At 43.2% G+C, this 25,917-nt stretch overlaps 1 protein-coding gene across 11 annotated transcripts in view; it reads right to left on the reverse strand.

The window, feature by feature from the left end:
- The window catches only part of FAM222B (family with sequence similarity 222 member B), a 38,819-nt gene that overhangs the window by 9,306 nt on the left and 3,596 nt on the right, over window positions 1-25,917 (reverse strand). For 2 of the 11 annotated variants that reach the window (XR_005831240.1, XM_040616228.1), the window contains exon 1: window positions 12,453-14,072. The exons of 1 other annotated variant lie outside the window; for it this stretch is intronic. Coding sequence is in view for 7 of the 10 variants with exons in the window: in XM_040616228.1 (XP_040472162.1) it covers window positions 12,453-12,543 (91 nt within the window). In the remaining 3 variants the exon portion in view is untranslated. Of the gene's footprint in view, window positions 1-2,602; window positions 7,161-7,219; window positions 12,306-12,452; window positions 14,073-14,094; window positions 15,470-25,917 lie in introns of those variants that run through there. 8 more of the 11 variants (XM_040616243.1, XM_040616284.1, XM_040616279.1 and 5 more) reach the window with 8 other exon arrangements.

The raw sequence follows: 25,917 nt of genomic DNA on the forward strand, positions 1-25,917 counted from the left end.
GCACTGATGTAACATCTTTTAAGTACATTAAGGCTTTAAAACCCACTGCTTTTAAAACTGCCTACAGTTACATTTTCATTAACATGAAACAAAATACAAAAAAGCCTTCAGGATTCCTACCCTAATGAGAACATCCGCACCGGGACAAGTGGAAAACAGCTGTGCCCACCTTCTGCATAAAAATCTCAATTGCAGCAGTTTCTCTACAGGCTTTGCAGAGAGAGCCCTCATCCCTAGAAAGGACTCGATTTAGCTGATGACCCCATATTCAGTCCAAAGCTGCTCTTCTCTCTTTTGGTCCCCTGGCCCGACTCTCCAAAAAGCACTTTTCATCTTGATGTTGTATCACTGTCACACAAAATCACCCTTTTTCTCCCAGACCTCGTGGCACTGCCGCTATGTCCAAGAGCGGCTGCAATGCTGCCCAGTCTTGCCTCAAGTACACTGACTGACTGGTCAGGGTTATACTGGAATCTGGGAGAAAAGAGAGAATATCAATATGGAGTCAGTGAGAAATTCCCTGTGTGGATAAGGATGACTTTCAATGTTAGCCTTTCCTGCGATGCAGGCTGGAATTCAAAGAAAAACACTGAAATTGGAAGTCCTGTAGTGATTGGTTTCTAAAGGAAAAAAATACGTGCATATGAATCTACAGAACTCCCACTGCACAGACCGCCTTTAAGAAAAAAGCCTTTTATTTGAAAGTGAATAAGGGGGGAAAAAAGATAATTGAGCTAAATGTGGATTTTTAAGCGTTAATAGAAAGTCTGATCCAGAAAACTACACTTAAAAATTATTAATACAAACACTGTAAGTCTGAATAAAGGTTATCATGTGGAGTTCTGTGCCTTTTACAAAAGCAACAGCACTATTATTAAAGCCCGCTTCCAACCCCCCATCAAAAGTCACAAGTCACCGTTCATTAAAAATGCTCATTAACTCAGCTTTCCTTTGGCCAGGGGCTAGACTACTTGTGCATATACAGTACGGAGAGAAATGCACCAATTAATCTTACACACATCTGCAGCAGGGGTGAGCAAGGTCTGTACAAGCAGTTTCATTTTCCGTATAAATCAGAACAAACTGGAACAGCTGAGCATTACCACTGCCAGCCAGTGCCTGCCAGCTACTTTATGTCCTAAATTCTTTTAAATGCAGTCCCCGAAGCTCTTCACTAAGCAGGATACGGCAACGCTTTCAGCACCGGGATAAGCAGTTCTCAGAAACAGAATCGGGTACCACCAGGTTAAGAAACTGCACACATACCAGCACGTTGCCTCGTAAACGTGTAATTAGCAAATACCTGATTTGTGCACAGCTACCCTCACGTGAACCTCAATAATTTGCTTTCAGAACTAAGCTTTCTGATCCACTGTAAATTTTCACGTAATGCCAAGGACCTAGGCACGTTCTCACCACAACAGCACGTTTCAGTCAGCAAAGCTCGAACTCGTAATGAGAAAGAGAAAGGAGGAGAATGCCCAGTTTCATGCCATCTAAGGAAGTCCTTCTGTGAGTAAAGATTTTTACTACCGCTGAAAGTGTCATTACAATTACCAAGCCCGTAGAGTCAGCGTAAATGCTATGTAAGTGCTGCGGGAGTGCACACGTGTGTACGTGAACAGTGTCATTCACTTCTGGCAGGACCAGGACTCTTGAGCTCGTCGCCCTTAATTGCAAAATTACCTTGACTATTTTCAGTAGCATCACAAGCCTTAACATATTAATTTAGCTACAACTGGACTGTAAATGACTTGGTCTTAAAGAGCAACAAGTTCGTCAGCGAACTGAGGGTACAGACATCTCCCAATGCACATTTCAAATACAAGAGACAGGTCACAGCCCTAAGAACCAAGTACATTGATCTTACATAGAAACCTTGGTATTACTGGAATTTCAGCTGAACAATCAATGTGCAACTTCAGTGATAAAGAGAGACAGTAAGATTTAAAAAAATCTCTAGCCAGTAAACATTCCCAAATATAAGTTGTTCTTAAAAAAAAAAAAAAGAACAGACTGAAGTTATCAAAAAAGAATTACCAGGGTACTCTGCAGACTTATTTTCAGAGGCACCAAAGAGACATCAGAAAGAAGATGGAAACTTTGAACATTAGTAAATTTGGCTAGATCACTAATATTTGCAGTATATGCCCCAGGTATGTAGAACAACAGAGCTGCTGACCTCAAAAGGTTTGTATTAGCCTGATCCAACTGTTACTGATGCCTAGGAGTAATTAAACGAATGGAAGTGAAAAGGAGTCGGGAAAAAGTTGCATTAAGAAGCAAGTCAGCTGGCACACTTTTAGCACAAAATGTTTTCAGCAGAGAGGCACGAACCTCATAGAAACCTCACTTGCGTTTCATCTTGCTGTGGTTAAAATTAACCTTTATAAAGCCAGGAAAGGGGGAGAGCTTGCTGCACGCACGTGAACCTCCACAGCGATTTCTCAGAGCCATTATCGATGCACGCCTTGAAGGCACAACAAAAGAAAAGACTCTAACATTAAATAGTTTTTCCACTGTATCCTAAATGTTTATGTCACAGCTGTACCAGAGCCAGATTTAACAGTTAACCACATCCTGCAGACAAAACGTCACTCACATTTCTGAAGTCCAGTGTTCATCTGCGTGTAAGAAAGAAGCTGAAAGGAGAGGTCACCTGGTCCTGGCAGACAGGCCAGCATGGCAGACAGGCACTAACACAACATGGGGCATTCACTCCTCTGCACACTGCAACAACAGAGAGACAATTCAAAGTTATAATACAAGGAGGAACAGAGAAAAGAAAGCGGCAAAGAAGCCATCCCTGGGTGATGGCCTGACCAAACGCAGATGCGCAACCGCTGCTCTGGCCCTTACTGCATCTCTTAATGGCAACGGAAATTCTGCAAGAAGTGGGTCATCTGCAGGGTTAAAACTAAAATAGCTGTCTCGCTCTCCTCTGCTGCTCGACACACAGAGAATAATCCATAACTCCATCCTCAAATTTCAAAGGTGGTTGTTACGAATGGTAAAGAAACCACCATAATTCATTTTACTATATATTGAAATGCGCTGGCTATCTACCACGTATAGCCAAAGCAAGTCCTCTAGAGAAATCCTGTCAACTGCTCTTTTACATTTAATAAAAAGGCACGGCATGCATAAATTGAAGGCAAAGTATGCAGCGCTCTGCCTTGTGGCAAGATTAAGCTGCATGCTACAGCTTGTAATTTCTGTGGTCCATTAGGCTGAAAGATGAATGGCTACAACTTCCTTCGTTTCAGAGGAGACCGGCTAACCTGCGCGGCTCTGGGTCAGACAAACAGCAAGACATGCCTTCTGCACAAAGGAGCTGCAGAGGTGCCACCATTCTCTACTGCAGAGGTGCAGCACTTAGAAAAATCAAACCTCAAAATGAATGCCCGGAGCACTAAAGCTCTTTATATATAAACACCGCACAGCTACCCTCAAATCCCATCATCGGCACACAACGCGGGGGTTCCTGGCACACAAAGCTAATTCGGGCTCAAAGCCCCCCAGTGCTACTAGAATTATGGAGAAATTTCAGTTGGCATAAGGTCTGTAGAGGCCACCTGGTCCAAGACCCTGCCCCAAACCCCCCTGTTGCAGGTACCGGGGCAAGCTGCAGCCAGCCACGACCACTTTAGAAAGCTCTGGGAAATGGGATGGCTGAGCCAAGCTGGAAAAATTGGTTGACTTCTCCTCCTTGCCCAGATCTCCACAAGCATCGGTGCTGCTGTACAGGGAGTGATTTTGCCAAAACACTTAAGAAGTAGCTAGAAAAGCCTTGGTGCTTGTTAAATGACCCCCAAAAGATGGAAAGAGTTGAAGGCTTCCAAAGTTATAGGCTGATTTAATTTCAGTCATTGTTTCACAAATCCCAATTAAAACAACTGGGGAGGCATTCAAAGATCAAAAGAGGTGAAGCAGAAAGCTCACAACTGACACGAAAAGCCACGGCTGCAGAAACCCCGCTGAGGCCACTTCTGAAAGAGCTGCACTGCCGAGGGCCGCAGGAACAACGTGAAGCCTTTGGATGACACCCAGCGCAGCAATATCAACCCTGCGTCCTGGACAGCACCACCGCCTTCATGCTCCAGAAAGCTCCAAAAGCAGATTTCTCTGCAGGGACGTTTTAAAGACTTTAATTTGAAACCTAACCTCAGACCACCATCACAAGTCAGACCGCCCAAGGAATACTTGCACCGATACAGCGAACAGCATGGACTTAAAGCTTTCCTGTAGCACAGCAATTACTCACTGTGTAGAATTCATTAGCTCCCTGTTTATATGCATCTCCATGGTTCAACACGCAAAGGCTGATTAAACTAACGGCCAAGAAATCTCGTACGAATATTAATTTACAAAAATCGTGCATCTTCACCGTGCGAGCGCTCTCAAAAGCTGACAGTGTTGCTGAGAAAGCCTGTTGGGTGCCACTGTGACTAACAAAAATAGTTTGGGGCACTGAATGTCTGCTTGACAACTCCATGCCATTGCCCATTCACCCTACCCACTCAGAGTAATAGCAACTTGGTGCTGTGAGAAAACAAACACACAACCTCACCAAGATGCAGGGCCAACAGACAACCATCAACAGGACAAGTTTATGTCATTCTCCCTTTCATTCCGAGAAGATAGTAACAATCTACACTACCAGAGGTCCAAGATACATAGTTGTAAAACCTTGTGAAATAAATCTAAACCCAGATTTTCTTCTCGCCCTCTGTAGGAGGTGGAGTTCTTGGAGTCTTTCAGGTGGTGTTCAGAAATGATGACTGAAGACCTGTCACATCCACAGCTTAAAGGAACTGCTTTAGGAGGTGAAAAGTTGCTTGACCTTTATAGAAAAGATTCATTCGTGACTATAAGCATGCAAAGTTCAGTGAAACTCTGCAAACAGCCTGTGGGCAGCAGCTTCTTGTCCCAAATCATGCCCAGCAAGACCAAAAAGGCAAAACAAGAATCCAGCTCCTTTTAATCAGAAGACAAAACCACAGTGAGTTGCCAGAGCTTTACCTGAGTAAGCAACAGAAACGTTCACAGTCAGCAAGAAAAAACAGTAATTGTATTTTCCTTTTTTCCTCATTTCATCAACTTCAGAAGACTGGCAAAAAACAAGACCTATTTTTCAGTGAAAAGCAGACAAACAAAATTAAAGAGTCTTCACTGCAGTCAGAAAACCATGAGATCACACCATTCCCACACTCGCCTAAGCATCTACCTTTTACTCCAGTAACGTCTGACACCAGCCCAGGCCTGCATAACCAAAGGAGCTCGGTGTCTAAAACATTACTTAACCGATGGCAAGTTTGTGTGCAGCCCCAAAAGAGACAAAAGCGCTCTGCAGCACAGCACTGCGCTCAGTGTGCTCTTGGACAGCCCAAGGAGCGGTTCCGACAGCAAGATAGGCACAGGGGTTTGCTCACCTGCTCTGTCATTAACGCTCATTATAGCCTGAACGCTGTGACTCTCTGAGTAAGCCTCTTGCCGAAGTGCCACGCACGCAGCAATAAACAGGATAATGGCACATTAGGAAAGAGAACAAGTGATTAAGAGTGGTCGCAGTGTTCAATCCAGAATAGCCAGGCTTCTGTGATAAGACAGCATCATTTCCTTGAAGGTCAAAACATGTATTTACAGAAGCTTTAGCTCCAATACAGAGAGTAATGTTTTAGACAGGGCTATAAAGGCAAGTTGTTCCCGCAGGCAGATAATCATTTTAGGCAATGCCAAAGGTTCATAAAAGACTGGGGTAGTAATACAATAATTCTAAAGGAAATACTGGACTTACAAAAATCATTTTCAGTAGAAGCGTAAAATCATTCTTTTAGCTTGATTTGCAATAACCAAATTGATGCCATCTAGGTCACTGCTGAGCATTAAAAAAAGAAATTCAGACTTACAGAGAAGTGCTGACCGTAACTCCATTGCTGAATTTCGTATTATAATTAAAAACATGCTTCAATTTCTGATCTCTATGAAATTAATAGTTTTTCAGAATCGAGATCTAAATATCTGAAAACAAAAGCATTTGAATTATCTTTACCAACAAGCCCGTTCACTTTTTTGTTAGATGAACGTTTATTCCCTTTGAGATACTCGGCACCTGACTAGCACTTTCTGACCTGACTCTGCTCCAGCACGACCTAGCGCAGACAACTCCAATATACCACCCCCAGCTAAAACGAAGTGAAATCCCGCACGGACTGTACTTGGGATTGAGGTGAGCATCAATGGCCATCTCAAACTGCTGTTAAGCACAGTCTCAGGTCGGCAGCGCAGGGTCCTGACACAAAGGCCCATCATCCCCCTCCTGTGCTCGGCTTTATTGCTTTTAATTAGTCCAGAGCAGGAGATAAACCGAACTTGGCACGTCAAGGCTTCTCACTAGCAGGCTTGGCTCCACGGTGGCAACTTGTGTGGGCACCAGCACCTGCAAAGCTCCCCAAGGGCTGCTGCCCCAGCCCCTTCGAGGATGGGCGGCATGTTACTGGGGGAACTGGAACGTAGACAGCAAATTAAGGAACCGAGGGGTGTTTGCGCTGCACCAGGCTCAATAACTCACCTAAACCAGTCAGCTGTAAACTGGAGGGCAAGCTGACCCAAAGCCAAAGTAGGTTTTGGCATCCAGCAATGGAGAGCAACTGTGAAACTCTTACCTGTAAAGTTTTTAAATTGCATTTTAAACTGATTCTGCATACGGCCAAACATGGCATAAAAAGCTATGTACTGAAAATATATATAAAAAGATAAAAGTGAATTTCTAGAGGAAAACAATGATTAGATTGGGATAAATAAATAAACCTCTTTGAAGTGATTTTAATCTAATGCAGCTGCAGGATATAATCTTGACAGCACAGGTCCTGCAGGACACTATATGAAATAGTTCACAGGTTTAGACAAGATCAGGTTATTTTTTTTTCCTCCTAAGATTTATTAATAATTAAATCAAAACAGATTAAGTTTAAGATAAATATGCAGTGCTTGGGATTTGGGGGTAACTGTGACACCCCCACAATGACTGTTAAGTTCAGCCTTACCTGTGCATCAGGTTGGTTTTTCGGTCCAGGCAGCACAGCGTCCACTGCACTGATTTTCAAAGTCAGTCCTGCCACCACCAAGGCTCACCGGGCAGGACTGGAGAACTCACCCCCACCCACTGCCCAGGGACACCCTCCCCGTAAAGCTAAGAATCAGTTCCAGTATAGCTTACCATGATGCTGCTTTTCTGGACTAAAAAGATGTATTATTTTCTGGCTGATATTCAGTGTTTAGTATTGCCTCTGCCAGACCCAGTGCTCCTCAGGCCAGGGGGGGTACTTTTACACGGTAAAACCTAGATGTTAAGCAACTCAGTACTACCAGGAAATTTCTAATACTCTAACACAGCCTTATCATTATATAAACAGACCACATACGCAGAGTTATTGCCAAGTTTTAAATACGCCAGTCTCTGAAGCTCCCAAGAGGCCTTACAGGGTAAGCACACAAAGGAAACACTCCCCCCAGACCATCAATATAGGGAAACTGAGCTGGTTTAGACGAAAGCAAGCTGGTGAAGTCTAAAGTTAGGTTCCTGAAAGTAAACACACATGTTTGAAATTCCACGATTAACTGCGGGCTTGTTCACAAAGCCTGGGGCTGGGAGGAAGCAGGAGCATCCACCCACGCACAAAAGAAAAGCTCCAAACTATTCCAAGTTTCCAGCACCCTGGGGTCCCATAAGCCATGTGAGGGTTGTTAAGCGCTTGTGGCTGGCTGATACGCTTCGCTTCTCGTTATTCACAAGGTAGCCCCGTGAAGTTCCATAACCGCTGGCGGGATTACGGCAACCCCCAAGCGCACGCGGCACAGCCTCTCCAAGTTCAGCATACAGATAAATGCTGCGAACAAAACCAAAAACTAACTGGGCTTGTGAAGTTTCTTCAGTACAAATGTCTGCAAGAGCGTGCCAGGAAACATAATTGAATCCGTGCCAATTTTCATGCTCCAAGGAAAACTCAGTGTCTCATTTACCCCCCGGCAGGCTGCTCAAGATTGAATGAGACTCATTCCTTTTCCCTCTCCCAAAGTAACCTAAAATCTAGGGGTTTCAAAAATCTGTATCAGCTGCAGTCACTTGAAGCCCTCTGCCAACCTCAGCGTTCAATACAATTCCTTCCAGCCAGCCATGGCTTGCTTGACAGTGTCCAGACTGATGGTGCAGGCTTCCTGCCTTTCTCCAACCCTAAAACTCCGCTTTATTCTCGAGCATTACAAGAACAGCCTTTTCCCAGGACTGCTGAAGAGCCAGAGATAAATCTTACCGTTTCCTGGAACAAAATTACCAAACTAGCACTGAAATCATCACCGGCTGGTATCACATCCTCTTAATGTTTTATAAATGGAAAACTGCAAAATAACGTGCAGCGAGGTAGTCTTTTGAAATGGCAATAAATCACAACAGCATCGAGTGTACTTGGGGATAAATAAATAGGGAGGCTGAACAATAGAAAGTCGCCTTTTGTAACAAGTGGCGTGCACTGTCAGCATCTGCCAGCACAGGACCTTTTGGCTTTCTGCATTCAGGTGGACCTTTTGTAGAGCCCTGCAACAGTTTCGATCAAAATCAATTTTTGCTTCTTGCAGTTTAATTAACTATGATTTCGCTTGTAAACCGTTTCACCTTTTAAGCTGACCTCCATTCATAATGTAACTCAGACAACAAAATTAAATAGTTTGGAGGGGGAAGGCAGAGAGAATTTAAATGTACGTGGGATGCTTCAGGAGAGGGCAGGCACCTGCTGCAGCACAGCTCTGCTCCTCTCCCCGAGCTGGGATGGCAATGCTCTACAAGGTAAGAAAATGAAACAGCTTTGGGGTAACAGGACTTAAGTGGAAAATTGTGCATATCACACTCCTCATGCCCAAGGGCTACCACTAAACGCTTCTAGGTAAGCAATTTGGAACAGGATGTAGTGCAGTAAAAAAAGCCAAGGCAGCGGCTCTCTGCTCCAGGCAGGCAGGTACTGCCACATGTGCCATCAGCTCCATCAAATTCACTCTTCAGATAAAGCAGCAGCAAGCTCAAGGTTATGATCGTAAGAGTTTAAAAAGCCTTTTTTTAGGTTGATCCCAAGAGATTATTTTAAAACACAGTAGTACGCATCTGCTGACGAGTAGAACAGTTGCCTTTAATTGTAAGATGGATTTTTACATACCTTCTGACCTTTCATCTAATTGAGGCCTAAAGAAGAGAAAAAGAGGAAAAGCTATACGTCACTTCAGTTATTAAAATCCATCAAGCTCAGACTTTAGCCCTGGGATAACCACAGCCAAAAAATTGACTTGCAAGTAATTATCACCGCTATCTGCAATAAAAGTTAATTGGACATAATTGAACCAAAGCCCTAATCTGAATGAAGCTGTTGCTGGCAAGAAGCCTGCTCCTGCCTGCACTTTGCAAATGAAACTGCTAGCAGTAAAATGGACAAACACAAGGCTGCTTTTACAGTCTGCCCACTGCAAATCACAGCGCAATTCTGCAAACAGCTCGTTAGCTGGGCCAAGATAAAGCCATTAAGAGGGCCTGTCCTCACCAAACACACCCTTCGACAACACCCAAACACTGCGACAGCATTTAGTTCCAAAAAAAAAGTTTCAGTTTTACTGACCTCTTAATTACATGGACTGAAACGTAAGATTCATGTCACGAGATGCTGGTTTCATCAGCCCCCAAACACTGTAAACACCAGTACAAATAATGTACTTTTTGAGCACGTAAAGATACCAACTCAAAAGGTTTTCAGTGCTGATAATTCACCACCTTCACGCAGTTCAATAGCCTTTCCTGTTGCAGGACCAGCTTCTTTCATCTCTGCAGCGAGCAGACAATTAGCTGCTTTCTGTGCTCAGCTCATGCAGGTGGCTGGGGGAAGGGAGCATTAAACTAAATTCCTGCTGATTCGTCCATTTATATTTTGCATTTTTGTTAACTAACAGACCAGAAAGCGGTCGTCATCCTCCATACCACTTCAGAACTTCCTTCCAATTTTAATTATTAACACTCTGTCCTTCACCAAAGCACTTAACAAACATTACTGAAGCCACATAACCACTCTGAAACAGGCAAAAATTGCACACAATTCCTTTTACAGTGGCTTAAGGTTTTTTGACCAGATTTATGTTAGAAGACTGGTCTCCTGATTATGGGCTAGCCTATGACGGAAGAGATCGAGGGAAGGATCTGGCTCACCACTGGTCCATGATGTAATTTTGGATGCAGCATTTAATCATCCAATGCCACAGTTGCTCCTTGTTAAGAGGACGGCAGTGTGTGACAGTTTTCTACCACTGAAGAAGACTTTGAAGATAAATGAAACTGTGTAGCATTCAATACTACCTTGACTTCTCGCATCAGGCTTACAAGGTCATGGTCTAGGCAGCCTCCCAGGAGAACTGGCAGCAGACCACCCTTCCCTGTATTGAGTGCCGTTTGCTTACCACCCCGCTCTGCATTTTCACAGCTCAGAACAGAACATCTTAGCTCAAGAAAGCGGCAACGGAGAACCAGTGACATCAATTCCCTTTCATGACCCAAATCAGTGGCTTACTTTACTTTGCTCAAAGCCCTCACCTCTTTTTAAGCCTATTTTTAGATTTAACTCCGTATTCTGCAATGTGGCAGGAGCTGACAGACAACACAGGCGTAAGTAAGTAGGTCTTGCCAGGTGTGGCAGGCCGCTTCTAAGGTGAAAAAAAGCTGTAGAAAAGACAAGTCGGGACGATTGCAGGGCCTGGCCAAAGCTTCAAAGGAGCATTTCTGGCTGTGCTTGAAACACATATGCTAGTGGTCAGTTATGAGACAGATGAGATACTACTTTTACCATGGGAATATATGCAAGAAATAGGAAAATCGACTTGCCTGAAGTCAAAAGCAATTTGTATAACTTTCTATCTGCTGCCTCTGAATTTTCACTACACTAAGGCATTCTGACCTTTAATTAGTTTTCTTTCTCCTTTTATATGGTAACTTCCAACTCCAAGTTTTTAATGCTGTATTGGTGGGAAACGGGAATAAAAGAACAGTCTGGGATGTATCTCAGTTACACTTCACAATGCATAAATCCGCATGGTCATTTAGGAGAGGGAGCAAAGGATGCTACAGTTGAACTGCAGCAGTTAAGAGCAGAGGCCAGGTAAATACAGCGTTGTCTTCAAAACCTGCATTTGCCCAGGATATCAGGCTTACATTTGTATTTTCAAAATTCAAACCAGACTCCCTCCGTGTCACTGTAACACTCACAGAAGATACCATTTTCTTCAACAAGATACCAACAGGCGCAAACAAACATTCCTTCCTTCAAAGCATCCATTATCCTCAGGGGAAACTAAATCCACCTTCTTCCTACATGCTCAAGCAGCATCTCTAATATCACAGCAGCAGCTATAAAACACGGAACAAACTTACAGATACAAGTGTGCATGTTTTCATGTGAACACGATGGTATTAAGGTTAGCTGAGATGACTTCCACCCAAAGCCAACCCAGAACAGCCCAGCGACTCCCAAACTACAGGATGCTGCTAACACGTACCCCAATGGAGGCACCGTGCATTCCCACCAACAGACGTTCTCCATCCTCGTATGCAACTTCCTTCTGCCTTCAAGTGATAAGAAACCAAAATACACATTTACCCTTTTCCCATAACGGAGAGGCTGCAGTTATAACCTCAACAGCATCAGCAAGAACATGCACTGCGTCGGTGTTACGTGCAGCTTTCCTATGTGTTTGATGTCTGGGTAAAGCATGAGGTTGTAATTCTGGGCTTTCCTTTACCACAAAGGACATGCAAGAGCTGTGAGCTTCCTCATACCACTCTGCCAGAATTCCTGCCTCTTGACTTTCTTGCCTTCCTCGATCTGAAAAGGAAGCTTTTCTTTGGTACAGCAAACAGCTGCCTAGGCAAAGAGGAAAGGAAACATGAAATAGTTCCCTCTCTAGTGGCTGCTTCGCACAGATCACCATTATCGTGATCTTCTCTCATTCCACTTACTCTATAAAAGCCCAGAATTAAAGCCTTAATCATGACTTACAGAAATCCTTGTGCTGCACATGACAGAAGGATGATAGTTTTTCCTTCTAAAATATCGTTAGAAGTTACAGATTATGACAGTTCCTCGAGTAGGAATGTAGCTGTCTTCCCCTGTTTATTGCAAGCTGATTATTTCAAAAACCCACATTTTTTTCAGAGCTAACTTTGAACAAATTTTACCTCTATGCAACACACAACCAATAAACCAGACATTTGTTAGGTATTGAAAAATATGCTTTCAGTCCTGTTTTAAAAATAGATTCACTTGAAAACATGAAATATTTGCAAATAAGATGAGGCAGAATGAAATAGACTTCATAAAACCCAAAAAACTGAACTTGCATATTAAGAATAAAAATAAAAACTGACTCACTTGCGGACCAGGTGTGCTGGTGGTGTGTAAACGCAGGCAGGCTCATGGAGGGGATGGATTTCAGTGTGCATCGATTATGCATGTGTACCATTTTGACCTGTACAATTACACTGACAGTTGTTCAGTTTAGTATTTAGCTCTTGAATTAAGGTCCCACCTATGGTGAAATTTTAACAGCCCATTTACAAAGCAAGCGGAGAAATATACGGCAAATTTGTATTTAAGGTATAAAATTGGAGATCTCTAATTGTGCACAGTGCCAGGGCTTCCTGTCAGACCACAAACACACAGCTCTTAGATACTCATTTTACCATTTGTAAGGACAAGATAAGACCTTCTTCTCTAGTTGGAGATATTGTGCAGCCTACCGTAAAGACAAAAAACATTCCAAGAGCCTCAAAAAGAAGCTGCAACACAAGTACAAAACACTCACCAGTAGAAAATACAAGCCGTCAGGTGAATACCAAAGAACTGGACCAGGCACCGAGACAGCATTTTCCCATCAACCTGGGAAATGGTGCCCTGCTGGCTTGTCCTGACACAGACCTAGTGTCCTTACCAGTCTTGCATGAAGCTCAGAGGCCATCTCACAACAACTCAACAGAAGAAAGAACAAGAAATATATTCATCGTGAGTTACTGCAAAAATACTCTACCATTCTCAGGGCTTTCCTGAGAAGCATGAAAAGCGGCCAGTTACACAGCTGGCAGTTCAAAACAGCCACAGGGAAAGCAACACAAGTGTGCAAGATGTTTTCAAAACCTCTGCATACCACAAGCGCCGGATTTTTGTCTGCAGACCTGATAAAATACTTCAGCACAACCTCACCTGATTCCTTCAGCTGCTGCCAGCACTTTTATCCAAAACTTACATTCACAAAAGATTTATTTTTTCACAGGAAGTTTTACTGACTACAGGTGAGCAGGAGATTTTTGTTTGCTTTTGTACATCCTTCCTCCTCTGCATGCCTTTCTTCTTTTTAAAAAAAACCCATCACACACAGAGAGCAATAAACTGTATGGCCAGGACACAGAGGCAGTTGTAACTGTGCTACAGTTTTGTAAGCAAAACTACAGTTTGCCTGCTAAACACAACCTGCGTGGGCAAGAAGGGAATAAATACCACTACCACAGTCTGTACGACTGTAGCTCAACAGCCAACACAGCACAAACTGCCTGCATGAACGCTGAGCTCCCAATAACCTGGGCTGTAGCCCCCCCTGACCTCCACAGTGCCTCTCGTGCTGCAGACAGCACACCCCCTCTGAACACTCTGCAAGAGTCTGGTCAAGTGTGTATGTGAGACAGGTACCCAGGCACTCCCCAAAGTACCACTCGATTTTAATTTCCAGACCATTTGTCTTTCCAACCACAGAATTGCTACAGTCAACACATTCAAAAGGTAAATTTTTCTACCTTCAATTAACTGCATTAGTACTGTTTATAACTATGTGATTGATAAATGCTCTACAGAAGCTGTAATTAATGTATTTTTTCCTTGGAACACATGCTGAACCCCTTGGCGCTCAGACACTTAATGAAAAGCAATTTATCAACTTGCTTTGAATAGCTGAATCTGACTCCTTAATGCAGAGAAACACACTTTGCTTTAAGCACTGCTACTCTGAAAAAGTAATGCGTACCACAACATTATGAATGCCATCAGCCACGGTTCGGACTTTGATCAGGATGACAGCGACCAGAGCACTCATCTCGCTGAGAAACTGGGTATGATTTAGTACGGCTTAGCTGGGATCCTTTCCCCCGGGATGCAGTCGAGCAGATTTGCAGATGTGCTTTTCCAGGATGGAGGTCAGGAGCAGCTTTTCAGGACACCGGACAAAGTTCCAAATTCTCCTGTGCCTGCGTGGCCGGGAGCCTTCTCATCGCTCCTCGTGCCGAGTGGCACTGGCACGCTCGCCGGGAAGCGGCAGCTCAGTGTACTTCAGCCTGGACATGTGTTCAGCTGCTCACAAAGCAGACAAAAATAAAGTGCTTACAGAGTGAATGCTAATTTCTCAAACTGAGCATTGCTTTGTATAGTTGACATATGCAAAAAAAAAAAAGGTATTTAGAAGAAAAGGCTTGACATCACAGAAAATTTTACACTGGTATTAACTGCTGGGGTGATTAACCAGCCTTCAAAGCCGAAACTCACATTTCTGGGACTCTAGGCTAGAGATTTCCAATATAGAAATTGGTCTGTGCTCCATGTGGCAGACTGAATGTAAGGATTACATATTTCCATTGCACATGTAAGTCTGTTTCCCATTCCTGCAGTGCCTTGCTCTCTTCCATTTGTCTTTTGATGCAGATAAAAGCCAACGCAGACTGCAACTGCTGAAACACAGAAAGGCGCAAGACACAGTGCACCTTTGGACTAAGGGGAAAAAAAGGACTCAGGTCCAGACTGCTAGAGCATGTCAAGAGATTGTCTTTGAAACTACAGAACTAGAAATGAAAGCGCTGTGTTTTTTATTTGATTTGATCAAAGTGACTAGAGGGGAGGGGGAGAAAGCACATCCTACAGATGCAGGCTAAAATTTAATGACTTTACACATAATGTGGGACCAGCTGATCCCATACAGACATAAATAAAGAGAGAAAACAAAGAGGTAAAGTCACTTTCGCTCTGAATACACTGCTTCCACAGATTGCTGCTTTAGGGTCTGCCAAAGAGCAACAGGAACCCATTTCAGAGCCAGAAAGACAGAGGAAGCACATACGCAGCACTCTCGCCACGGGCACACGTTTTCAGTCTCCAGCGAAGAGTAGAGGAGCGAGCTCCTGTCAAACCAGAGAAAACATCCTCCAAATGTAATGGCTATTTGAATAAATAACCAATTACTCCCTGTGTGACACTGTTACACCAATCTGACTGCGGGATATGGGCAAACTGTGGCAATCTTCCGGAGGAGGGCTTTGTACTGCTAGCTGCGAAGGGACGAGACCATAATTCTCCTCGAACGAAGCATCTGCTCTGATACACACTCAGCACTGGGAGAACGAGGCTTTGCAGAAGTACAAATCGCACTACAGGTAGCAGCCTTCCAGATCCCAAATAGCAGCACAGAAGAAACAGGTACCTATCGCTGCCACGCTCACTAAGAGAAAGGATTTCAAGTATCTGCTGGATAGCCTGTGCGCTTGTGGAACTTTCTAACCGCAGAAGGTGAACCATTTAGATTGCTTCCAGGATAAAATGATCTAGGCCTTTGCCTTTCACTAAAAATTAAGCAGAAGTCATTTTAAAGAGCGAGGCAGACAAGAGTCTTCCACAGGAGATCAAAAAGCCATCCAGATGTTTATTTTAAATGAAATTCAGAAGCCAGTATAAACCAGATTTTAAAACACTGAATAATCCTTACCATAATTTGCATGAGAAAAATGTTAAGAAAAGATTCCATCCTGCTGCTCTGAAACTCTCCAGGAACATGCAGGGCTAGATTTTATTCCTAGACTCTTCAGATGAAAATCTGAATCTTGAACAGCCCCACACTGCAATCTGATGACTGTTAAGCATGTTTCTTCCCTGTGCTATATGCTTCGATGGACGCTCAACACACACATACAGGGGCATCCCACGTGAAGGAAGCCTCTGACCTTCCTCAGCAAGACTATTCAAAATTCCAGATGGAAACGTGTCTAAAAATGTCAGTCCTAAATCTTACAACTTCTTTGCATCTCGCTACTTCATTGAATGCCTCCTGATTGTACAAAAGCAGAATATTCAGGCGTCAATCTAAGTAGCTTGGGTGTTACTGCTGACAATGTCTCTGGAGAGAGAAAAAAGAGAGGACAGATTTCCAATAGCTCAGACGCTTGTCTGAAAGAAAAGCTGCTACACAGCAAGAGAGATACAGAAAGGGAAAGTAACACACCAGAGAACTTTTACCAAGGTCACATCAGGATGCTGAACACCACCCATCTGCAGGGGAAGATTTAGATGCCTATCCCACCACATATATCCATTCACTTGTTGGCAACAACAGTCCTCATTAAACCAAACTGATTCTAACCATGAAAGTAGGACATCGGGAAGACGATATTAGCTAACAAATACAAAAGGAAAACCAACAGAGAGCCAGTCCTGGATGGGTGCCCTCTGCAGCAAAACACAGCCCCGTGGCATGTGCAGAGCCCCTGCGCGACCTGGGAACAGGCAACACGGACTATCCCAGCCAGAAGCGTGGAAAACCGCTCTAACCAACGCTAAGGGCTCCCAGCTTGCAGCTGAGAGGAGATTCTGCACCCATATGGGCAAGAGCAGAAGTGGGAACCCATGAAGAATGGGAGCTTTTATGACTTGCTGCTACACAGGGTCACCTACAGGTTGCAGTTCCTCGTTGCTTTGAAATCAGGGCTGTGGACACGTGGCCGATCACTGCAGATGGATCGTACCATGAAGAAAAAGCCCTGCCCCCAAAATATTGTATCAGTTACCGCTGTGCCCTTAACAAGAGCGTTTCTTGCCTGTTTCAGCGATCTGAAAGACACGCTGGGCAAAATTTAGAGCTATGACAAAGTGATCTTATCACTTGTGTGCTGTTCTTGCTACACAAGCCCCTGATTCAGCAGCATGTAATAAAATCTTCATTTGCATGAAAAGCACTCTCTGATCACAAAGTCTTCTGTTCAACAGTCCTCTTCCCATCTACAGGGTAAAGATGCAAGCACCACCATCATTTTGCCAGCGACTAAGGTGAAGTTTTATTTACCCTTTATTTGGAGAGGCTCTCAACATTTTAATATAATCTTTTCCTAAAATTCTAGCAGTAGTTTTGAGTAGCACAAACGCTCTACACATCCAAACTATGCAAGCACTGCAAAGTTCACATACTATGCTTTCACCTACACTTTTAATAAGTGCGCCACGCCAAGAACATTTCATATCGGCACGCTGTGATCATAAACAGTTCTAAAAATGTCTTTAGCATTCAACAAGTCCAGCTTTCTCCAGTTTGCACTTAGTGTTCAGTGTCATGACACACAGCATTCACAGAGGACATACATCAAAGGAAAGGAAGGTGTAGCCACGCAGCAAAGAACCATGTTCTGCCTGCAAGAAGATTAATCGCTGTCACAGGAAACCAATAAAAACAAGTATCTTGTTATCTTTCTTTACTAAGAGACTGTTAAAGCTTAACTGTGTTAGGAAAGCTTTCTTTCTTCGGATTAAATCATGAGCCTAATGTATGTGGGCAACGCACATACCAGCATATGCAATTAATTGGCTCTCTCCTGATGCTGCGGGGGAAAGTCCACTGCTTCAGAGGCAGGCTGAAGCCTTCTACAACCACCCCGTGCCTTCTCGCGATTAGAGATCTCTCACCAAGGCCAGCCCCAGCTCCCTGCCCTGTGCCAGTGAACACCACCTCCCATTTTCACCTGTTTGCCAAAGTTAATCACGTCCCACATATGCACCCTGAAATCACACCTGGCTCCAGGCACACTCGGCCAAAACAGAAATACCTTTCATCACGTCAGCAGTGCAGTCCCCATTTAGAAACGTTTTTCTTTCACGTTAATCCAGTGCCAAAACGTTATGATATACACTGTGCTGATCCAGAAACGGTGCTAAGGATGCTGCTGCCTCCTGTCTATCACCGCTCGTCTAATCTAGCGCCTGGCCATGCAACGGTGGCCCTGTGACAACAGGCACTTTCAATTGGGCAGCTCAGCAACACATGTACGCTGAATTTTTGAACAAGCTATTCTAAGCTGCTTTGCTAGCAATTTCTGGCCTGTGCAGTTTCTGGCCCTCACAAAGAGCAGACCTGTAAATGACATCTTGAGGATTAAGCTGATTGAGATGCAATTTGCCTAGCAACCATTCATTAAGCAGAGTTCAGAAACAGGCCAGCAATCTATTCCACCTCCTTATCTGAGCAGTAAACAGATAACAGTCTCTACTGTGTCCTCTATCCTTCAGTTCAGACACATTGTAAACAGATTTTTCAGAAGTTTAAACTCCTACAGTAAATCTCAGAGAACAATCCTCGCTCTCCGAACACGAGGGATTCGGTTTCACCAAGTGGCTTACAAGCATGAAACAGTTCTAGAACGAGAGTAATGCAAATCAAATCGTGAATGCATTTGCAGCTCCTGTGCCTCCAATATTTTCTCACGTCAACCACTAAGAGCCCATCCTAGTCGATAAAAAAAAAAAAAAAAAGGACAAATCTTAATCATGCAAGCATTTGGCATTGCTATTCTGATCACTGAGAAAAACTCAATAAAAATCTTATTCCCTTCCTTCATCTTCTGGAAGGAATCGATTGGCACTTCCAAAGTCTTTGATAGAGGTTCCCCCCTTCAGAGAAGAAAACAAAAGTCACGTCCTCCCTCCCATTAAGCATTTTTTCCTCATAAAATAAGCAAGGCAACGTAAACGTCATCAGTGAAAATCAAACCAGCTATTTCAGCTCGAAGAATTTAGCTGAGAAGATTAAGGAAAATCATGATTTTGCATAATTGTTTCTCTGCAAGAAACATCAGATGAGATCCCATTCTGCTCCAAAATTAAACAACAAAGATTAGCACGGACATATTTAAGACTACATACCCGAATGGCTTTCCTTTGGTATACAGTTCTTCTGGGAAATCACTGTGACATACAGCATGCTATTACAATTAAATATGCAAGAAAGAAGAATTAAACTGACTATGAATAATTAATACCCTACAATACTATTTCATAAGGGAAGTCGGGCTGAATATTCCCGCAGACGAGATATACCTAAACACAAGGCACATCAGTGCTTGCAGCTTTACTTTTATGATGGAGTCTAAAACAGCGAGTAACTTTACGGCTGCTCCTCAACGCCAGACAAGGTGCCAGCTATCCATGCCTCCCCTCTCTGGCTCGCTGCCCGCTGGGCTCCAGAAAAGCTGAGAGAAATGCAAGTGTTGCAGTAGTCACTGCACTGCTCATCTACACTGCAGAGGTAACAGGCTTCCCCCACACTTCCCATTAAAAGCAATTAACTGACTTCCCAGTAAAGAGAATAAAGCAAATATGATGCAACAATTATTTACATGATAAGATCAGGCAAAGGCTGTGAGAAAAAAACAATTAAAAAGGTTTGCAAGAGCTAAGGAATGCAGCTTACTTTCCCAGAATGTATCTTAACGAGAAAGATACCATCAACTCACAGAGCAGACCTTCCTGTTTCGAGTTCACTGTTTTGGGGGCTGCAGAACAACTGTGGCAAAGCCACAGCTGGGTGGCTGGGTGCAAACTCTCCATCTCTTTTATTAGCTCCCAGTGAAAATGGCAATTAAAAATACACCTTTCTTTTTTCACCAACAGAAACCCTAAATGGCTGAAATTCATATTTACTGGAGCTGTCACAGGATCGGTATTCAGCCCTCGGCATTTTTCACTGGACACTGGTGATCAGGTCAGCTCTGCGCTAACGGACACACCATACACTTGTTGCACACATTGAGCTGGAAATCCCCAGTTCCCCTGGGTCTATCCAAGCAGCACCCCACACCACACACACACACACCACCATCGCAGAACGTTACTTTTGGTGATAAACATTTGAAATCCAAGCAACATTGGTGATCACGGAAGTGGAGCAGAGCACTACTAATGTATCTGCGGAAGGTGACAACCCTACAAAGACACCTTCCCCAACCCAAAGCCCCACACTGCTCTGACTGCCTGGAGGGTCTCGCTCCTGCAGGATCCAACACGCTTCTCCTCCAAAGTAAACAAAAATCGAGGGTCTTTCTGCACACAGGCAAAGTCATGTTAGAAGTACACTAGCTTAATATTAATTTTCTATTAAAAATTAATAGGATTAAATGAAGCTCGTGAGCCAGCAGGAACCAAGACGGTTATTTTGCTGACATGCTCATTGCCCGGAGGAGGGGGATGTGAAGGATGGGCTGCAGTGTTTCTGCAGGATGGTGGCCACGGGATCCATGCACTGGCCAGAAGGGGTAGAAGGGGGCTTGTCCCCACATCCCCAGTGGGACCGCGTGTTCCATCAGTGCCGTGCCGTTCTGCTGACCAGCGGCTTGTCCCCTGGCCAGAAACTGATGGGGAAGGTGAAGCCTGTGAAGGGATCATCCTGGGGAAAACCCCAGTGTCTTCCCACTTGAGGATCCAGTCTTCTGGGTGCTGCCTCTGGTCCTTGCCCATTTGCACACATGCCCCTTTCTCACTGCCAGAATTAACCCTGTTGCCAAAAAGCATCCTGCAAATACCCAGCGTTTACACAAGCCAAGTTTAACCTTCAGTCCCTATTAATGGTAGGAGAATAGCAAAAATTAACCACAGTGCAACAAGAAAGTATCTGCATTTCTAATTATACAACAAAACACACCATGTGGCAATATTTCCAAGCGCCTTGCTGGGAATAAAATAGCCAACGGACTTACAGCTTCCATTTTGAGCCGTGGATGGAAGGGCAACCAGAACTGGGGTTGTCAGCATTGAAGGATGAGGACATGAGAATTAAGGAAAATGAAGTGACAAATGTGACAATAACAGAAATGTTAACGATTAGAAAAACAGTCACCTTAAAAATTTTAAATTTCATGAACTCTCCTACTTTTTAATGGCTTAGCCTACTTTTTCCAACCTAATTTGCATGATCAAAATAGGCCTCCTGCCAGGAAGCATTAAAATGGCAGCCCCCCATCGAGACAAAACTCCCTTCGCCATACGAGGCTGAAGGACTAATAACTATTCCTAAAAACATTTAAAATCCATTAATGTTGTTTAGTAAACATTTATTTAGAATTAGTGCAGCTTTCAGATTTTTCTTTATCACGCTCTAATAAAGCATTTTATAAAAGCTTTTGAGGGAGGAGCAGGTACCCCCCCAAATGCCTGTAACATCTCCAACCCCCTCTAAAAAGCTAAGCATCTTCACGCTGCTGCTCTGCCACCGCTCAGGATGTTTTCCACCCAAAAACCCCAAAGCATTCTCCAACATCAGCCGGACAATTCCCAACAGCTCTTTGGGGTACCAGGCTGGGCAGCTGGAAGCCCCCCACCAAGATGCACACAGCCGTCAGACCAGAGTAAACCAACCCCACCGACCTCCCCACATGGCAATTAATCCTATATGCCCCCAAAACTCCAGGCTACTATGACAGTAGTATAGAACTCAGTATTGCTGATGTACTGAAGATTTGAATTCTGGTTCAGATATACAGTGCTTTACACAAATTTGTCTGAGCTATGCATTATCCTTTCAGCGCCATCTGCACAAAACCAGAGTTTTATCTAAGTGTTGGAAACTAAAATAAATCATTTTCTCCATATCTATGATCTTGTCGGAGACAGACGCCACAAACCTGAGAGCTGGCTAGTGCAGGCTTGTCTAGTTAGAAATAAAATTATACCCGCATCAATATGATTTATTTTTAAATAAAAAATAAGGCAAGCCAGACCCTTAATATCGAAACAGTCTCAGCCAGCACCCTCCCAGCCCATAGAAGCCATAACACATGGAGTGTGTAACATTGTCAAAATAAAACTGGGATTGGCATTGCCATTTCCCCTAATAAGAAATGCCACCATCAAGAGATACATTTTAATTACCACCTATAATGAAAAGTACCTGCTCATTCTCCACTTGCTGTGTTTATTGTTAACAAAACACAGGAGGTATGTTCTGGTACTGTTAGCTTTTTGACATGTCCATGCCCCACCAGATCTTTAAGAGCAAACTGGGCTCCCTGACCCCACGCGACAAACTCCGTCACTTCTGCTCTAACTGCTCAAGGTTCTGGGGCTGCCTTTCTCAAAGCATCTCGTCCTGAGCATCCCCTGTGAGCGGGAGACCTCACAGTAATTAGCACATTCTGATACTGGAAGTTCAACTAATATAAATGCTTGTCCCTCAGGACAGTACAGACAGGACAAATCATTGAGCATGTTGGTCCTCAAAGACCCATTGTTTCTACCTTTGAAAGTCACCAAAGTCTAGTAAATAAATTACTTCTACAAAAGCACTGCCAACAAGAGAAATCTGGTTATCCTGGCTGAATACATTCTCCAACCAGCAGCTACAGGCTCTTATAGGATCACTGAAAAGATCCAAAACCATTTTATTTTCATATGTAGAGTAACATCAGAACTCACTGCTGTGAGATTGCAATGGATTTCAGTTGGCAAGTCAAGCCATCTAAACCACAGATTATAAAAAATAAAGACTAAACATTTTTAGATCTAACTTTCATACACAGGCTGCGTTTTATGAACTTTCATTGGAAATGTTACATCAGAATAAAATCAGATTTAATTGGCTCTTAAATAACTGAACAGTCACTTTAATTTTATTTCAGCAGCAGCAATTCATAAATCAAGCAGCTGAAATTCTAGCACAGAATGACAAGTAAATAGAGCAGAACACGCTGAAGGAGAGTACGAACGCCACACGGTGAAAGGTGATTTTTCTTAAACTTTGTGCGTCGCCATTTTATGGACACCGCAAAGCTGCTGCCACATAAATACTTGAGAGCAAAAATCTGTCAGCCCTGTGATGCTACACAGTTTATCAGCAGTAACTGCTTAACAAAGACCAATGGATGAGATGATACTTGCCCAACTGGAACCGCTAGGAGAATGGCTGGGATTTTAACCGGGGATGCAATTTCCCTCATGCTCACTAGATGGAAGTATGTAAAATCTTAATTCTTTCCTGCCTCAACTTAAATTCAAGTGGTTGAAATGTCATGTTGTACTGTCACATTTTAAGAAGCCTTTTTGTGGTTCTTCGCTGGCAACTCCACTCATTGATAATCTGGCAAGTAGAAGATGCCTTGAAATATTAAACTAAGCTGTGCTGGAAAAGATAGTAAATGTGAGAGAATATACATCAGAAATATTAAATATATTATTTAGGCTAATTCATTTCCCCCCCCCTTTTTTTTTAAGTACATGCATTCCATTTCTAGAGTATTTAAATAATAATCACTAATGAGATGCTTCAGAGAAACTGAAGTTACATTTTTTAAAAATACTCAGGCTATTTTAACAAAATAACAACTCTAAAAATACCACTTGTCAATTAACAGAAACAGGGGATAGAAAAGGTATGAGAGGCTTCATAAACGCTGTTGCAGTTTTGACTGGAAAAAACTCCAAATTTCTAGAAAATACTGGGAGAGGTACAGGGAGAAAGAGCAACCTGAAGTCTCACAGAACAGGCTAAACACAGATCAGAGCAGCAAACATGAATGGGATTAAATTACACACAAATCTTCTGGAAACAATCTTAAAAGTGACTTGTTCCAAAACAAGCCATTTCTAAATTTAAACACTGAAGAGTTCACAGACGGGAAAACAAAAAAATCAGGCAATGGTGTGACCAGGAAAAAGAGCTGTTTTCCCCTGGCCTCTTCTCGCATTGATCTTCCTCCACACTCATTCACAAATGCTCAGCATAGTTACGAACAATTTAAAGTCAAAGGATGCATGAATTACCAGCTGTAGGAACACATTACCCATCCCAGGCAAAAGCTGAGGGCTTTTCTGTAGCTGAAGTCAAAAACCAGCCCGGAATCAGAATAGACTGATGAGCTGGAAGAGAAAGGCAAGCAAATACCTCACCTTCCCTGTCCACAATGAAGCCAAAGCACGCGACATTCCTCTAGCTCAGAAGGCAAAAAATGAAGAAAACCAGTGCCAGAATAGAAGGATGAATGAAAAGCAATGCTGGATAGAAGAATACAGTAGGCATGAAGGGCTCCCCTTTCCAGATGTTAAAAATGTATGCTTTTTCCATTCCAGATTTAAAAAAAGATTAGCAGGGGAGGAAGTTTACTTTAGAGAGTGGGAGCATCTGCATAATTCTTTTTTAAAAGGCTCATACAATGCTATTTCCATCCAACAGAATTTATACTATATATATACACACACACACGGTACTGGTTCAAGACAGTAATTGTACGACATTTTTCGAAGCGTTCTGCATGCAGAATCTGCCTACAGAGAGGAATAAAATGAGTGGCAAGGCAACAGCCACAGGAAAGGGCAGGACCACGATACGCAAGCCCTCTAAAACACACGCTCAAAGTTCAACAACATGCAGGCAAGAGCGATAGCAGGATACAGCAAAGGATATGCTGAGGTCAGGGGGGAAGAAATAAAATCCACAGCACCGAACACTGACGCACGCAAATTTTACCGACCAAAAACATGCACAATTTTCTTTTCTCTTCCACTGCCCTCCGCTCTCCCTATAGTAGCAAATAATTTTTCTCTGCCAGTAATCCCACACCCACCATATAGGAAAAAATCACCTGGGAAGGCTGCGGGTGGCTACCATCTTAGCTGCAAAGTGCAGGACAGGGAGACTGCCCAAGTACGAGAAGTGGAATTACAGAAAACAACCGGATACTAGATCCACTCTGAATTTCAAAGCATGTCGTTTCACCTATTTCCATTCGCTCTCACGTGGTTCCCAAATTAGAAACAATCAGAATCCGGCTGGAAACAATATATGGCACCTTAATTGGGTTGGCTGTACTACAGACGTCAGCAACGTATCACTTGGTAGATAATTTTTTGACTGTTTCTTTAAAATACTAAAAATAGCTTCACTTTCATGCTTCACCTTTTCTGCATCACATTATTACATACATAGTAAGAAATTAAAAAACCCTTCTCACTCATTGCACACCGAAGATGCTAGAGAGCCCACTCCCACTGGAAGCAGGATCTGTCACCTAATTCAACAGAATTTTACTTAAAGGTTTGTCTCAGGTGCATGGCATTTACAGAAAACCTGTTTTCTAATACATTTCCTTATAATACATCCATCAATGCATCTATTTAAAAGTCTGGAGCCGTTCAGTTATCTCTAAATACATCAATAACCCATTTAACTCACCTACTCCGTGCATTCCAAGCACAACACCATCCAGCAGACCAGAATCGCTGCATGGGACTTGAAAACCTACATTGAAAATCTCTCTCAGTTTTCACCCCAGCACATCCCAAGTACTACACCCCTGCTATTCCATACTGAAGCCAGACTGAAGCCAAACTACATTCTTGTGAAATTATTCCAATAACAGAATTATCACCGTTTTCTTCATGAACCCTGGCAACTTGGACTAATCTTCAAACACAGTATTAACAAGTTAAGCAATAGGAATATGTAAACTATGCATAATTCCTCAGCACATCGGGAGAATAATTATAGCAACAACATACCAAATACAAAATGAGTGGGGAGGCATGAAGAGACACCCAGACAGAATGTACCAAATTAAGGAAGAGAGTTCTACAGAGTCTATGAAGCCAGATCAGCTATGGGCCACAGCCACCGTTGCTGTTTTAAGTACCCACTTAAATCAAATTACTAAAAACACGGAAACCAGCAGCCAATGAACACACCAGCCTCTGTCAGCTCCAGGTGTAGGCAAGACCAAGGCTAAGCTATGCCTATTCCAGATAATAAGCTTAGCTTTTGAGGAATACAATCCATTGGGAA

Source organism: Falco naumanni, chromosome 1, assembly GCF_017639655.2.
Source record: "Falco naumanni isolate bFalNau1 chromosome 1, bFalNau1.pat, whole genome shotgun sequence".
In the NCBI taxonomy this organism is placed as follows: Eukaryota; Metazoa; Chordata; class Aves; order Falconiformes; family Falconidae; genus Falco; species Falco naumanni.